Source organism: Perissodus microlepis, chromosome 6 (assembly GCF_051167445.1).
Source record: "Perissodus microlepis isolate ML-2025 ecotype Zambia chromosome 6, ASM5116744v1, whole genome shotgun sequence".
NCBI lineage: Eukaryota > Metazoa > Chordata > Actinopteri > Cichliformes > Cichlidae > Perissodus > Perissodus microlepis.
Window position 1 is genome coordinate 20,030,324 of NC_140466.1, and position 17,254 is coordinate 20,047,577.

The 17,254-nt window shown below is 40.9% G+C and overlaps 2 protein-coding genes across 4 annotated transcripts in view; one reads left to right on the top strand and one right to left on the bottom strand.

Annotated features, from left to right (window-relative positions):
• The window catches only part of cabp4 (calcium binding protein 4), a 30,508-nt gene extending 26,769 nt beyond the window's left edge, over positions 1–3,739 (top strand). For 2 of the 3 annotated variants that reach the window (XM_084931387.1, XM_084931389.1), the window contains one exon: positions 206–3,739. In XM_084931387.1, the coding sequence (XP_084787513.1) occupies positions 206–406 (201 nt within the window). In that variant the 3' untranslated portion in view covers positions 407–3,739. The remainder of the gene's footprint in view (positions 1–205) is intronic. The other variant, XM_084931388.1, reaches the window with a different exon arrangement.
• lonrf1 (LON peptidase N-terminal domain and ring finger 1) lies at positions 3,198–15,714 on the bottom strand. The gene is made up of 12 exons (XM_084931386.1): positions 14,955–15,714; positions 12,361–12,479; positions 11,357–11,479; positions 8,873–9,067; positions 8,535–8,748; positions 8,339–8,441; positions 8,098–8,212; positions 7,874–7,995; positions 7,614–7,772; positions 7,205–7,367; positions 6,942–7,094; positions 3,198–5,159 (listed from the first exon to the last, which is right to left on the bottom strand). Exons 1-12 carry the CDS (start codon positions 15,562–15,564, stop codon positions 5,001–5,003), a joined length of 2,235 nt encoding a protein of 744 aa, XP_084787512.1. The 5' UTR covers positions 15,565–15,714; the 3' UTR covers positions 3,198–5,000.
• Positions 15,715–17,254: the final 1,540 nt, after the last annotated feature.

Genomic DNA, 17,254 nt, shown 5'->3' on the forward strand with positions numbered 1-17,254 from the left:
CTCTTCTGCTTATTATTCTTTGTATTGTTGTTCTGTATCCAGTGCTTGATTTCATCATTATCTAACAAATTTGTAATTTAATTTTTCTTTGCTTGTTCTTTGCGTGGCTTTCAGTTCTCTTCACCTATGGTCTAATTATTCGTCTTTCTTCGCTCACTGCATGTTTGTGCTCCGACCCTCTTGCTCTTAACCATACCCGCTACAGTTTGACTGTGATGGCGATGGAAAGATCACACTTGATGAGTTGAGGGAGGGCATGAAAACCCTCCTCGGGGAGAAGCTGAAGAAAGGCGAGCTGGAGGAGATCCTCAGTGACATTGACCTCAACAAAGATGGCAACATTGACTTTGATGGTGAGTGGTTGGGGACTTGTGTGGGAGAGGACAGACTTCAGGCAAAAATATGAAAGGGAATCATTATTTTAAAACAGAAAAAGTGAGTGCAGGGGATGGGTGCGCAGTATCATTATTAGCCAGGGGTACTTGTATGACTTCCGTAGTCAGTGGATTTTCAGGCAGGCTAATCACTTTGTCAACTTATATCAGCTGATACTCCTCTACGTATCTTGCTGGCAAATCTTATGCATTTACATTATTTACATTACCTTATTCTGCTCACAATTGCTGCTTCTGCTGCAACCTCCTTTGCAACCCACCTTCATGTCAGTTTTTAAGCTGTGCCAAACTTAATTAATGCCAAATTCAGCTTCCCATCAGGGTCTCATCTACACAGTTTTCACAATAAAGTAACATCTACTCCTTAAGGCTCCCAAAAACCTGCTCGAATTGGTGCATCAGCATGTAAAACATCCTTTCCCCGTTGCCACTAGGTTGGCTATTTCTAAACATTTCCTCCATAGTGTAGTCATTTACATGTTTGCTTGGCAAATGAAAGGTCAGCTGTTTAATTCCAGTTGGAGACACAAATCCCCCTTTGCGGTTGTGTCAGGAAGGGCTTCTGTATGAAACTCTGCCAAACATGTCAAGCAGCCAAATTATTTAAGCCATATTCAACAACGTGCGTGTTAATTACAGCAAATTAAAGTGGCATGGCAAAGTTGATTGAAATTCACCATGGCAGCACAGAGTCACTGTTTAAGAAAAACTGGAAAGCTTTGCAATTTAGCGTGGCCAAGGACTCAAAAATATGAGGTTAATCCAATTAAATCCCTGGAAGGAGTTTGTTGAAGTATAGCGTGTATAACTGTAATGTAATTCTGGGTTCGGGTCGTAGCGTATAGCTACAAGTTACTGAATACCCCAAGAACATTTTGTAAAGGGATGTTACACATGTGTCCCAGATTTTATCCATGAAGCTCAAACTATGTGACTATGTGAGAGGAAGAACTTCATTTAAATTTTATAGGTGGTGCCATGAAGCCATTTTTGCACCACCCAAGACTTATGAAATATGTAAAGTTTTCACCAGACCTGATGTAATGATGTAATTGATATATGGAGGGAATGCTGTCAAACCTGTGGTAAGGAAGGACATGGTGAACCTAGTTGGAATGGGTCAAATTTGAAAGGGACAGAAGAAGAAAAAAATTGTGAGAAATGGGGTACAAAAGGATGAGACAGGACAGGAGGGCTGGTTAAGTCAAGGTGAGCTGGCTGGAGCGATCCAATGTAATCAGAGCTGCATTAAGCCGATCAATACACATGCCTGGACACCTGTCACATGCCACATGCAAAGAGCAGGCACTGCTGGGCAGCTCAAGGACTCAGCAGAAATCACATTATGCTGCACTCAGATAAACAATTAACTAACACACACATATAAACACGTCCACGTGTGAGCACGTGCAGCACTATCAATACGACGTTTGTGTGAGTGAAATTAGTATGCGGCACACCACAGGCTTAAAGCAAGCTGTGATCCTGTTCGCCTCGTCTCAGGACTCCAATCAATTATGATTGGGGACATATGAACAGGTGTGTCACTCCGTGGATCAATAAGCAGGTGCTCCTCATTATCATCAATTAGCCCCAAGGGCAGCATATTGAGTGTATCTATCCAGTCCTGACACATGTGCAGTATTACTACCAGGCACATGGCCCACAGAGATCTACGGCGCCCATGAGGACAGTGAAAATGATCGTGTTTAGGCTCAAACTGGAGATCTGATTGACTACAACAGAGCTGCTGTTACTAGTAAAAAAAAACAGTGTTACTAGGTTAATTTGGAATTACGCTTTCCTACCCAGTGATCAATAGTTTCACGCCAATAATAATTGTTTTAAAGCACTTCGGAGGGACAATGGAAACATGGAAGATATGATCGATCTGCAATCTGCAGCTGGATTTCATTAACAGGAAACGTCAATAGCTGTCTTCATTGACAAGCTAATCCAGATGAATCAATAAGGTCAGCTAAAGAAGTAGTCATAACTCTAAAGTCGGTTTAAAGCAGTTAAAATTCAAAGTACCAAAGCGTACTATCCTGTAAACACTTCAGTGTTTCATAAACCTGGCGAGCACATAAACGTTTTGTGATTACAGTGTCATACGGGCTGAGAACGGCGTGACTTTTTGTGATATTAGTGTCATTAGTCCTTATCAGTGGATCTGCTGCTGTCTGTCTCCCCCTGCAGAGTTTGTTATGATGCTTTCTGCACAATGACCTCTGATGGAAGAACATGGAGCATTCAGCACCCGGATTCATCAGCTGCGTGCCATTATTTCTGTCTACTTACTCCTATTGTCCTTTTTCTTTTTTTGTGGAATATTGAATTTCACATGGCTGGCTGTGAAAGTGTAATCCACTTAGAGATCTCTTTATATTTTCATAATAAAAGTTGAGGTTGAATAAGTGCAGTGGGCAGAGGGTGAGTTATGAAACCCTTATTGTATTTGTTAATGCTGTATTGTTGCCCTCTGGTGGCAGAGAAATGTACAGCTTTCTCAAGCCTGAGCTAGAGCTGGTATGATTTCTCACCAAACTGTTTTTACTGTATTTCCTATGGAACTGATACATGAATGGATCATACTCGAGTAGCTGTTTCTGACTGAGTGAAGAAGCAGGTGTAGCTGTGTTGGAAACAGGCAATGCTGCATATGATCTTGTACAATTTAGCAATATTTGCTAAATTAGTTACACAAATCTAAATAAATATTCCTGTAAGAGCAGCTTTTATTTAACAATTTGCATTTTTAGTTATGATGTCGATGTTGCAGAAAAATCACCACAGCCAATGTTGAAAAAAAAAGTGCATTTATTATTGAAAATTGATAACTTAAAACATCTGAGCAAAAAAAAAAGCGAGGTCTGTCCAAAAAGCCTTTGTACAAACGGTTTACATACAACTCTACTCGTCCACCCCCTTGGCCTTTCTTAGATATTGTGAACGCCCGGTAGCTCAAATTAATTCTGAAAAAAAAAGATATACAATTAAAAGTAGTATTCATGCTGTGACCAAAAAATAGGGAATGGTAACCAACGCCAAAACCACAATGCAAAATGGTGTAAGGCATACGCAGTCCTCTGACTGAAGCACTGCAGGTACCATCCTTCCTCTTCCACGCAGACAGAGAGCAGCTTTTAATAAAGAATAATGCTAACCCAATAGCTGTAGGCATGCTGATTTTACTGGTTTCAATTTGCCATAATATCGCAAGACCCCCTTAGGATTTCAAACACAACTTATGGACACAATGTACACATATTACTTTACTCATAAATTAATTCAGTTTTAACTTAACTCAATGGGAAGCTGGATTGTTTTTTTGTTTTAAAGAAGACACTAAAAGCACTTCAAGAACCGAACCACTGGATCCTGCAGATGCATGCTCTAGAGGAATCTTGTGGTCCATGTGGAAGAAGGAGATTAGGAATTCAAGTTCACTGTGAGCCAACCAGAAAAGAGAAGCCAGGGCCAAACCTGAGGCTGCCAAAGGAAGAAAACATTAGGAACAAAAAAAAACTTTTCAAGGTCACGTGCTCCTCTTAAACTCAGGTTAGGAGCAACAAAATGCATGAGAAGCTGGAAGAAGCTCGAAACATGTATTCTTTCAACAGGTCCTTTGCCGCTCCCTAGAGGCAGAAATGGAAGTGTAATGTAAGAAAAGTGTAATACTTGTATCTGTGTTTGGTACACGTGCACCAGCTTTTAGTTGCACTTGGTCCGTGCATACATCACTTCACAGTAATTCCTTTAAGTAATCTTGCTTTTACTTTTTTTGGACTTTGAGCATTTAGGATTTTGTTTCACAGAGTCACACCGCCTTTCCTCCAGATAAAAATTTTACAGCTCAGAAACAAATCCAGAGGGGAAAAAAGCCTTTCACTGGTCTTATCAGTGTGGAAGCATTTTTGTTGTTGTTTGTTTGTTTGTTTTGGGGGGGGGGGGTGTTGCAATCTACGAGTCAAAATTGGGGGTCATTATCTCAAAATCTACTTAATAATCACAAATTTTAGTCCGTAATTCAAATTTATGAGATACCAGCTCTGCCTGGTATTTTTTTTTTTCTTTTGTTTTTCCAGTGGCATAATTAAGCTTCCATACATCAAAGACAAAACAAACAAACAAAAAACACTTTCCCCCTCAGTTCACTTGCATTAATCACAAAAAAAGTGATTATGGGATATCCTACTCTGTCACTCAAGAGCAACAATAAGGAAATATTAACCACGTGCTGCAGTAACTTCTCTTGTTCTTGTTTTTCTGCAATTATTCAGGAAATATTTCTGGAAATTGACAATAAAGCAGATGAGAATAGTTGCTGTCTTATTTTTTTTTCTAGATCATTTTTCATAATCACAAACATCAAATGTTTCACTCAAAGTATCCCTGAGGTGGTTTGGCCGTATATGTTAGAGTGAATGACAGCTTTGCACTGATCGAGCCATATACTAGTGGTGGTGGTGGTGGTGGTGAGGGGGGGTCTCTTAGCTGTAACTGATGGGGTGAACTGGCAGTAGGAACGAAAGCAGGTGTTGCTGAAGGGTTCTTCTTAAATGTCACTTCAAAGTCCAAAAGCTGTTTGTTTGTAGGGAAGCTCTAGTTGTTGGGGATGCTCTGCAGATATGTGAGGATGTGCTGGATCTTAACCAAACGTTCTTTGAGGGTGGTCATGGACAGGACAGACAGCTGGTATCGAGGGTCGATAGGCAGAACAGCCAGCAGCCACCAGCAGCAGGCTGGACCATTCGGAGTCGCCTGGAAGAAAGGAGGAGGAGTGTAAGCAGCTTTCAAGAAAGCACAAACCTTTGCCGTGAGACAAACTGAGCCCAACTCAGTTGAGGGTCCTGGTACTATGTTTAACATCAATGAACAAGGCAAATGTGATACTCTCGTCTGGAGCATGTTGAGAAAATCTCTGAAAACTAGTACTGATAAACAGACAAAACCCAAATTATTACACTCTGAATCTCAAGGATCTGAGCAGAACTGGATGTTGTAGTTTAAATTATAGAAATATTCAGTATTTTTTTTAATTATTCTGGCTTTGAGAAAAAGCCTTTCCCTTTCTTCCAACCCCAACAGTGCATGCATATTAAATTAAATCCTAATCTTTCATAGAAAGTCTCATAACACAAATGCAGACTATGAGTATTTTGGACTTTTAATGTATTAAGTCAATTATGAGCATGCCAAACCCCCCCAGTAATCAATAACTCCAAAATCTCCTGATCATCTGCCACTTTTATTTATCTATTCATTTTTTGTTGCTGCAGACATCTCAGAAGTCTAATTAGAAGTGTAATTAAATCCATTCACCCATGAAACTGATTCAAATCAATCTGCTCATAGAGATTTTTAAACTCTGTACCAAGTCAGTGTTGGTGCTACATTTATTACTAAACTTCATAGTTTTTCCTTATGTGCAGCTAAATGCAGTACTTAACGTATGACTGTGCCAGAGTCAGGAAGCCTGAGCCAGTTAAAACATTTGCACTTGACACAGTATTAGAAGTGAATGGTCTTTACTATTGTGTGTGCTACAGTTAACTTCAAAGCAAATAATCAGTTTATTTCTCTATAATAAGGGAATTAAAGGTCAGTGTCGTGTCTTTGCTAGCATGTGGTAAAGTCTTTTCATGACACTGTTCTGATGCAACAGAGCAGCCAGGATTAGCTATGAAGCACCCTTTAAGCTCTTTAGCCTATATTGTCAATAGACTCCACCCAGTGGGTGTCCAAAGAAGTGAGCTGTAATCCCCTTTAACGCTGCAGGCTGCAAGTAAAAGCTACATCTGAGCGCACACAGCACCTACGTTAAGGTATTAAGATCCCTGACGCAAGCGAGTACATGGCAATACGGGTCTCCCAAAAAGGCAAGTGTGTCGAGTTTCAAATGGTCCAGTTTCATATAATAATTTAAAGTCCAAGTAATGCAAGATTTACTGGCCATGTGCTGTTTCCAAGAAGACGCCCGCTGTTGGCAAATTCAGGAGATACAAGTTCTGATAATAATAAATCTTCTCAACAATCAACTCTGCTGCCAACTCCCTGCCGTGCAGTATTTTTACAAACTGTTCTGCTATACAAACAATATAAAGTGACTCACACCATTAATACTTTTTCCCCATATTAACTCCCACTGCAGGGAGGCACACCTCAGCAGAAGTTTAATTATGCAGAAGGTTTCATTTTCCAGCTCACTTATTCTAAATTGACCATGAATTACAAGTCATCCTCTTGTTCATCAAATGCAGTTTTAATTTAAAACACACACACGTGCTTGTGTAATCATTGCTGCACTTCAAGACATCAGTGAAGTGCAATATTTTCTGTGTAGTATAACAGTAAACACAAAGGACCCACAGAAAGCTTTGCAGTTAAATGCAAACAGCTTACATCCATCTCAATAAGCTCAAGCATTCGATTACCATTTGTTGGTTTATGTGAGATATTTGTAAGTGTGTCAGATACTATTTAATCTGCACAGAGATATTCAGATCTTCACAGATGGAAGTTTGGATATGCTGTGAGACGTACCTGGATGTCAGCTTCTCGTTCTGGCATTGGTCCAAAGTGCTGCAGGATTTGGTTGTGGAAGTGGATCTTGAGGTTCTGGAACCAAACTCGGGCCTGCTCATACACTGCATCATGCACCTCTTGTAGTCTTGCTAGTTCTTCACTGTCTTCCACCTGGCAAGCAAAGAATTGTTTGGCCTGGTTAAACTTAAGATACTTGATTTTTCTCCAAGAACACAAAACAGGATTCCTTCCACCTAAATGACATTCGCTGTGGTTCTTACTCTGCTATCCTCCAAGTGCTCAATATCTGCAGTACTGTAACCGTCCTTCATTCCTCGGGACAGGACCCGGAAGCGTTTTCCTCCAATGGTGTCCACTACCGAACGCCCATCGGGGAGGAAATGGACACTCCTGATGATCAGCATGCAGCCGTAGTCTGCAAACCTGCAGGAAGGCATATGACTGTTTATTTAGAAAATGTAGCTGAGGTAAATTGTTCTAATGACCCCTGAAGGGCCTTAGGTAATTAATTACATGCAATAACATGTCTACTGACATCTACCAGTCATGAGCAGAAAAATCAATGAAGACTTTGAACAAGTGCTTTCATAACTATCTTTATGTTGCATAAAGACTTTTGTTTAGTGACTTATGCAAACCACAACACAGTGCCTGTGCTTGCATACTTACCCTTTTTCGGGGTCACTGATGCACATCCCAAACTGCCGGGTGCCTGTGTCCATGCAGCGGCGAATCATGAGGCGGTAACGTGGCTCAAACACATGTAGGGGACAAGGCACAGTAGGGTACGCCATGGTACACACAAAGATAGGCACATTCTTTGTCAGGCTGGGGAGAAGGAATTAAAGGAAAACGAGTTTAGGACTTTTCTATGATGTGCATAAAACACTTACTGATAAACATGATGCATGAATGAAAAGGCTGCTCACTCAGAAAGCTCTCTGGTCTCCTCCTGGTGAATTTTAGTCCTCTCTGCATACTCCCGGCTCAAGTACTGTTTGATCAGCATGTCCAGGAGTATGGTCTCCTTAAATTTCCTAGATGCCAGATACTGAAGAGAGCAGGACAATGGGTTAATAAAAACAGGAAGCACAGAGCACCTTAAAAAATTAGCAGAACACCAGCACAATTTTGGTAAATTTGTGTCTCTCACCTCTTTGAGACTCTCTTTACAGAGCGGGCACTGGGGCATGTGATCCAAGCAGCGTTCCAGGCAGTTTTTACAGAAGGTGTGGCCACATGGTGTGGTCACAGGCTCATAAAACAATCTGCATTGGTCACAAAAATCCAACAATCAGCTTGTTGTTCTAGATGTAAGCAGCCAGGCTGTTGAGTCATATCCATGAGCGCTGATGTAAGCCAGCAGTAAATGTGGCACACAAGGCAGTGCTTACCTCATGCATAGAGAACACTCCAGGTCATTGGAGTCCAGCAGATCCTTGGGAATAATTCTCATTTTAGGTTTGGTGGGAGGGGTTTTGGAGCCTTTTGCCACACCTTAAGACAAGAAGAGGTATTTTAATAAAATTTAATTGAATTAAATTTGGATTAGAAATTAAAAACAAAACAGCAGAAAGCTGTTCAATGCACCTTGCTTTTTATGCTTGCTACTTCCGCTGTCCACTACACATGGCTCTATGTCTGACACTGACAACTTCCTCTTCAGGAGGCTTCCTTTGTCCTGGTCCCCCAGTTGAGGAGCAGAGCAAACTCTCTTTAGACCCTCCTCACTACAATTAGAGCTATGCGATCGTAGCGAATGAGCTCGGCTCAAACCAGGTCGCTCCACACTTTCCCAGCGTCTCTACACAATGACACAGGACAGAGGTTAAGAAGATGATGGTGGTTCTTTCACTGGTGTGGCTACAACTGCCATTATTAACAAATTCATTATTAAACTCTGCGATTGAGCTCCATTGTGTTAGTACCTCCTGGTTTTCCAGATGGTGCGCAGAGGCAGCACGGACTTGGTGGAGGTGTTGCCTTTGGACTGACCTCTGTGGTTGGGCTTGGGTATCTGCCACAAGGGTTTTACTGCGTAAGTGAGTCAGTGCGTTCTGTGTTGTTTCCCTCAGGCCAACCTTCACATTCTCATCACCGGGGGAGAGCAGATCACACAAGATCTGTGAAAAGAAATCAGCATGTTATTGGAATGTCACCTAAAATCATCAATGCCATCCTGGGAAGCTTAAAAAACCTGAAGAAGAAACACTTCTGGGTACTAGAGGACTCAGATAGTGTTAGAGCCGGTGTCCCATATTTGTAAGATTTGCTCATTCAAATTCAAATGAATCATCAAACACTGGCTTTAAACTACATATCGTGCCACACAGGTTGAAGGAATACAGTTAGGTCCATACATTTTTGGATACCGACACACGTAACACGGGCCTAAAGAGCAGACTCTAAGCTTTATTTCAAAGGGTTCAACAAAATACTGTCGTCACCACCAAAGAATTACAGCCACTTTTATACACTGTGAATTTTCTTCTCAGGTTCATGTAATACTCTTTTTTTTCACACAGTAATAATATAACAGTTTAATTTTCAGGCCTCAAACATACAGTGTGCAGCGAGGGAAACATAGACTTATTTGTCCTCTCTGCACAACGGGCTTACTGAGAAAAGAATAAACTACACACTACCATTTCTTCCTTCATTGAAGTGATTTATGTTATGTTCAAAATAAATAATTAATTCCCAGATGTCAGTAAAACAACACTCACAGTTTTAGATTAATCCCAGACTATTGATTTGATTGAATCTTTATTTTGAACATGTTGCAAAAGTACAACAAAATAGAATTAAAAGAGACAAATGAACAAAGCAAAACAAAAGGAAAACGAGCAACCACAACTCCAAATAACGTTCATGTTCAAAAAGGAGCAGGAAGAAGCATAAGCTTATTTAATCCCACCCCTTTTCCACGATCTAGTATCAATAGACTACAGAAATACCTCCTATAAATACTATAAAAACAAAACATATCAATGAACATCTAAAATTTAAAAATAGTAGTAGCTTATTGTCTACTACTGACAGAGCCTGAATTATAGATCATTTCACACATGCTTCACTCACTCGTTTTCCTCTACACCGTTTTCTCCAACACTGCATATTTTAAAAAATATTTCATCAGAATATTTCCACAGGAAACTACGTGCAGAAAATAAGGCGGATAAGGTGATAAAGTGATGATCCTGCCAGAAATGTGTATGTATCACAACTTCTGTTCTTCATTTTTACCCTTTTACTCTTATTTTAACAGATGTGTAACCATATGCTGAGTGTCATTTCAGTGTTGTGTGAGCTTAGTCATGAAAACGAGGACAGTGGGTGTCATTTTCATATTCATTAATTAGTTGATTGGTACATTTTGGTACTGATGAGGCTGGTACAACTCGTACAACCTTGGTTTATTGGCTCATGCTGCCGAGCTTCCACGCTGTAGCAGAAAGATGCCTAGTTCACTTCTAATTTCCAAATCAGAAGCATGAGAAATTTAGTTAAGATGCCAACACACCCAGTAACCCAAAATGACCAAACGAATCAATTTTTGAAACGCGATTACAGAAAACGCTTGTGTCGGCAGCTGAACACAGACCAGGTTAGGCACATAATGGCGAACTGTCACGCTATGCAGAGAACGAATGTAGTCCTGCATACATTAGTCAGCTGCATGTCACTTGTGTAACTACAATACTGTGCTCTGTCTGATCTTTAAGTGGTACTAACGTCATTAGAGGCACAGTCATAAGATCTGACCCACTAACAACTTGTGCAATTCTAAGACAGATGATCCCAGGGAGATCGAAGGAACCAGCAACGTTCATGGTCATGGAAGTACAAACCAAAAGCAATGTCATTTGTGTGCATCCAATGTCCCTCATACAGTCCACAATCATCACCTTGAGTAAAGCACCAACAGTAAATGCTTCATATTTCCATATTTCCAATAGCTTTAATGTCCCATGGCCTATGTAGTTAATTTCTTACTTTCTCTTTTCAATTTAAATATATCAGCATCAATGACCAGAATAATAAAACTGTAAAGGACATTTGGCAATATAAATCCTATTAAAAACACAGCAACGCAACAGCTCCTTCCTTTCAGGATGCTTATAAAACCTAATGTCTCTAACATGCTCCCAGTTAAATGAGTAATTCAGTAGTTAAGATTAAGATGTCATGACAAAAGGCGATTACATTAGGGTTGTAATATAATAGCAGATGCTAAATAAACAGACAAATGGCTCTAAAGTAAATAATAAATGAATAAGGAGAAGGAGAGCTTTGTGTTCCCAGCTTAGACACTCGTGCCCTGGACCTAAACTACTTAAAATAGTTAAAACGGTATGAATTCCACTTCATCCCTGGCAGCAGACTCACAGCAGATACCGTAATCCTCTCACCTTTTCCACTTGTCTTTTAACACAGGGAAAGTCCTCATCAACAGCCAGGCAGTGGAGGAAGACTTGGAGAGACTCGTCCACTTGGCCCATGTCATGCAGCACCATAGCTTTCCTAAATAAAGCCTGAAAGAAGACGTGCAAATGTGACTCTCAGATAAGCTTCAAAAACACAAGCTAAAGGTGTAGCTTATATATATATATATATATATATATATATATATATATACATATATATACATACACACACACAATGCTTTCAATGCCTGTCAATATGACTATGCATGACATAGATAAAATCACAAAACATGTCGTAGGCATTCGACACAGACGTTTGGTGTCGTGCTTGTGATGTAATAGTCATTAATGTCTGTGACCTTAATCGCTGCATTCTCAGTTGCCATCGAGAAAACCTTGACTGGTCATGACACTCTTTTGTAACATATTTACCCAAAGAGAAGCTCCTTTATGTAACAGTAAAAATAGCAGCCCGCTGTTAAAAGTACGGCCTATAAGCAAACAGTGAGATCGGCAAAAAGTATAATTCACTGGTCACTAATCCAACATAAACCTTGAAAGGTGTTCTATATCAATGTGGATGAATGAATAAACCTTGCTGCTGTAAACTGGTCTGCAATTTACAGGTCATTAGCATATAACGACACTAATGACACAGTTAATGAGGCCGCTCTCTCTCCATCTGTGGGGCTGTGACGGCAGCAGTCTTAAAATACACCTTTTCTAAGTAAAGGCTGGCTGACCGATATATCACAACAGGTGAATGCAAACTAGACTCGACTATGCAAAAGGTAGTTGTGTGAGTTCGTCCACTATCCTTAGGGAGTTCTATGCTAACTTACCCAGCACCAGTCATTCAACCACATAAATCCCTCAGACTTTTACAAATTTTACAAAGTCATTCTGTTTCTTTATTATTTATTAGTCATGCTTCATTTCTATTTTTAAAGCAGACTACCATATTCCTGCAGTATCACTGAGTGACCTACTTCAGCAGAACAGCTGGATCGGGGACAAACGTTAGTGTCCTCCAAAGCCTGGCGGTACTGTTTCAGACCCATGTACGCCTCCGCTCGAGACAGTCGCGCCACCACTGTCGTGTCTGGATCTGCAGAGGACAGGATGAAAAGGAGAGGGGAAAGAAAAACTTTTAATGGCCAGAGGAAATTGCTTAAACCTCAACAGTTGCACAAATACAAACCATTCAGTTGCTGCATGATTTGACATGTATGTGACATGCAACGCAGGTTAAACCTCAAGTAATAGCACACATACCAATTAAGTCTATAACTCACTGAGCTACCCCACAATATTTCCTAGCTGCACAGGCAGGTACTGTTTTCCCCTCAACAGAAAATATTTCCTGCAAGTCACACATTATGCAATTAATCAGGACCCTGCATTACATATTAACTGTGTCAATGAATTCTGGGCAAACAGTGTAAAAGGAAAACAAGCTGCAGGAGCCTGCAAGACCAGAGAGATTGGTTGACTTTATGGTTCTGTCCACTGTGGTAGTTTAAATTAAAAAGAAAAAGCACTACAAAACATGACATATGCTTTAAACACAATGACAGGCTTTTCTGAAAGGCAGACTGCTTTGTTGTTGGTAGAACAGCTGCCATTAAGGAGGGCCTAAAACAGCTCTAAATATTTCCACCTGTGACAAAGACTAAACATTAAGATGAAGATATATTCCACTGGCTATGTAATCAGCCTGCCTCAGCCTTTTAAAGCAATCTGTCTGCGTGGCAGATGAAGTTTGTTATTTAACTGCTGTGTCATCATAAACCACATTGCATACTGTCAGTGCTAATAATGTATTACGTTTCCCTGAGAGAGATTATCTCATTCCTATGGAGCATTTGAGATACTAATTGGAAGGGTAAGGGTAGTTTGTCTTGTCATCGTTACGTCAGCGAAGCACCCACTCTGTGTCTGGAACTTTCTATCCTCCCCTCAGGTTGGATGCAGAACTGTGGGTCTGCACTGTCGTAAGCAGGTGCTACGACTGCAATAGCGCCTCAGCGGCATCGGTGTAAAGTCTTCTACCCACTGTTGAGTGACAGAAGGGTAATGCTGCTATTATCTTTATGTAACCTTTAATGTGTACAAATCACTGCTTTTGGGACGACCTGAGAGACAATCCAGGAAGAGGGCAGGCTGTAATTTCATATTTTGTCATTTGTCATCCGGCACACAGCCCTTCCTTTTAAAATAATCGAAGCAGCAAACGAGAAAAAAAACGAACACACAAATATATGATGTTAATTTGAAAACAGGTAACTCCAAGCATCTAATGTAGGGGACGAAGTGCATTTGGGTTGTATTGATTATTTCTTAATTTATCCTCAGCAAGCTCCATGTTACATCCAGAAAAAACAAACCATTTACCATTTTAGGGGGAAAAGGGGAGGGGATAAAGTTTTGCTTTAAGTTACTCAAACTATCAAATGCAATTCATTTTTTCTGATTAACTAAGACGTGCCTTCAAGTCTGAGTCCCTGGGGGTTCCTGGAACATGGTTAACCCTTTCGCTAAACATCCTGATATTGTGCTGCTTATGTCTGAGTAACAGAGGTCAAAAAGGATGCAGCATGTTACATGAGATATTAAATCACATGAAGGTCCAAAGCAGTTTTCCAGACCTACTGTCAAGCTGCCAGGCTATAGAACTACTATCCTAATTACTATAACAGCACAAGTTTAATGAATAGACTAGATTTGCTTCATTGTGTGATTGAAAGTAATCAGAAATTTAGTAATCAGGAAATAAAAAAGAAGAAGGAAAAGAAAGCCTGTTCTTCTTGTAAGACAGCAGCATACCCACAATGCATCACACTGCTTTACTTTCTATTTTTGTTTTCACGAAGGCAGGGTATGCCATCCTCTGGCCTGTCCTCTCTAACCTGGGAACTCAGTGCACATGCGGGCAGTTTACAGTATGACTAGTTTGTTTTTACCGGACAGAGGAGCATTACTCACTTCAATACACCCACGTAGGGGTTTCCTATCGATACTTGCATCTGCACCTGCGAAACTCCCACATCACTAGCAGGCTAACTACAAATAAATAAACCAGCCTGGTTTAGTTTCTTTCACTGCATAACTTGCTGCCTTTGCTGGGTGTGTATACGGACCCCCGGCACCTTCTAAGACATTTATGAAAACGTGGTTCGCCCAGACATAACAATTACAAAATACAACCGCCCTCCCCCCATAAGAAGTTACAAAACCTGCTCCAATATGTGTCACGACCTGCCTTACGCAACGTGCACAAAGCGCGCATGCCCATCTTGTGCCATTTCGTAAGCTGGGCCCAGCAGATAGGCAGAGCAAGAGGAGACTGGCGTCAGTATAACGCATGAAATTAAGTAATTACTACTTAAAAAAATGTTGGTCACCATGTTGTCGCCTCTGAATCCATTGAGGGCAGGGGCCATACACGTATCCCGCTCCCGTCACTACTACACAACGCTGGTTAAGTAATAACACATCCGCACTCCAGTCATGCCTGCTCGGTGAGAGTGCGCAGTAGACACACCTCACCCAGTGCACGGCTGGCACTGTTAACAACACTGACCTGACTGAATCACGTCGGTTGCTAGGTCCACGGCTTCTTGGTAGCGTTTTCTTCTACAGAGTGCGTCCACTTCCATTACTTTTTTCGATTTTTCCACCTCCTCCGGGAACCATTTACTTAGTAGTCCGCACAAAATCACGTTCACTTTCTCCTCGCCCCTCACGTGTTCACTACACAGTTTACATTTGTCAAGCAGCCGTCGCTGTAAGCATCGTTTACAGTATGAATGTCCACAGGCTAAGGTCACGGGTTCACCTAGAAAGCAGTGACAGTTAGGACACTCCAGCACGTCCTCCTCCGCGGAGCTCTCCGCCGCATCCCGGCTACTACGGCCCGACAGCGGCTCTGGCCCGGCCGCTTTCCTCTTAAAGTTGCGGAGGATACAGTCCACGAAAGTGCTGAGCTGCTCGGGCTGCACAGGACTGTACCGCATAGCAGCTGAAAACCAGTCAATGGCTTCTCTAAGGCAGTTTTCGGACGCTAGAGCGTTAGCTTTCTGAAGTATAAGTTCATGGTGATCCTCCTCTTCCGAGACGTTGCCCGAGTCAGCACCGATGAAGAAAGCGCTTCTCTCCTCCAGGGCGTCCGCCGCTTGCGGCTGGAGCGACATATTAGCGTCTAAAAAGATGAGCAATAATATGTTATAGAGACTTAGGCTTTCTTCTGCTAACGTGTTTATACATTTTACGGCTGCCGTGGTCCTCAGCGGTATATTGAACGCACTTTCCCATAGATACCCGATTGTTACATAAAAAAAAATAATTGTCACATGAGCAGCAGACTCGTGCCGTGATTGGTCGGGACCTCTCGGTTACAAAACCTGTGCTTGAAAGTTTCATAACTACGGAAGACGTAGTAAAGTTGCCAGTGTGCCAAATGTCAACGCTCTAACTGGAACTTCTTAACCCCCCAAGTCCTTTACAGTCAAATAAAACCAAACAGAAGCCATATTACTACGAAGGTTTGAGCGGGAGGTTTTGAAACCAGGGGAAATAGGAAACCAGCTAAAAGGCATTCATAACTGCATGTGTAATACGATTTTGTAACACTTTCCCAAGTGTCAGTTTTATGTAATTAATTTCATGCACCTTGTGTTTTCCTTTTTCTTTCGACTTTCTCAGTGTAGTTTCATACTTTCATTTGCTGCCGGAAATATTTACTCTTTGGTTTTTTAGAAAGTTTTGCACAGAAAAGCAAAGATCACAACACCCGGTCACTGCTAGGATTACGTCACAGCCATATTATGTATGTTAGGGGAAATTACCTTTCTCCAAAGGTAACAGGGCTTGAGGTCCGGTGTCTGGGGAGGTGTGTTTTTCTACCCAGGTATGCTTTTACTGCAGTGGCAGTGTGTTTGGGATCATTGTCATACTGATATATGAAGCTGTTGCCAATCAGATGGTTTCCAGATGGTATTGCACAGTGAATCAAAATCTAGCTGAAATACTATTGGTGTTGTTCCAAACCATGACAGCCTTTTTCCCTGTTTCTCTTCCATACGAATGCCTTCTTGACTATCTATCTATCTATCTATCTATCTATCTATCTATCTATCTATCTATCTATCTATCTATCTATCTATCTATCTATCTATGTCCGAACATAGTTTGAAGGAAAAAGACGAAGGGCCACTATTTATTTATTTCCTCTGTTTCTTCTCCTCTCCCTGATCCACAAGAAGTAATCAAAATATTCCGAAGCAAAAATAAATCTTTTTTTTTTTCAATTAAACAAATTGTCTACATCTACACAAAATGAGGTTTTGTTTGACATTTTACATTGTTCACACCAAACAGTTACTCTGATTGATCATCTGCCAGTTCCGAATCTGCTTCTTCAAACTGACTGTTGAGTCATTTCACCTCTCGGGATCTGTCAAAATATGTTCTCCTGGCTGTAAGTTTCTGTGGCAATTGTGGTGATACTATGGTTACATTATTATAGCTATCGAACAGGATATCCACTCACGTCCCCTCATGCTTAACCAGTCTTGGCTTTAATGATACACAGATGTTCAGAGGTCATCAGCTCTAAGTGAAAAGTAAAAGGGTGATTTATGAAATTCTGCAATCTTTGGGGAAACGCTGTAAAAACGTTACACAGTGTAGCTGAGATTTTATGAGGCGGTGTAAACCTGATTGAGTTTTGTATAACGTGGAGGGACACCTCCCTCTAGTGGTTAAAGAATATTATTGCTTTAATGGACTTGTTTAAAAAAAAGTTTTATTTGTAAAAAGTTATTTATTTACAAAATGTCTGCATTGAATAAATACAATAAAATATGTATCTATTTTTAATCG

Excerpts from the sequence above, each read along its gene's own strand:
- lonrf1 (XM_084931386.1), bottom strand. The coding sequence starts at position 15,564 with ATGTCGCTCCAGCCGCAAGCGGCGGACGCCCTGGAGGAGAGAAGCGCT. Across the intron at positions 9,068-11,356 it reads TTAAAAGACAAGTGGAAAAG|ATCTTGTGTGATCTGCTCTC; the intron begins GTGAGAGGATTA and ends TTCTTTTCACAG. Across the intron at positions 7,095-7,204 it reads AGCACTTGGAGGATAGCAGA|GTGGAAGACAGTGAAGAACT; the intron begins GTAAGAACCACA and ends TTTGCTTGCCAG.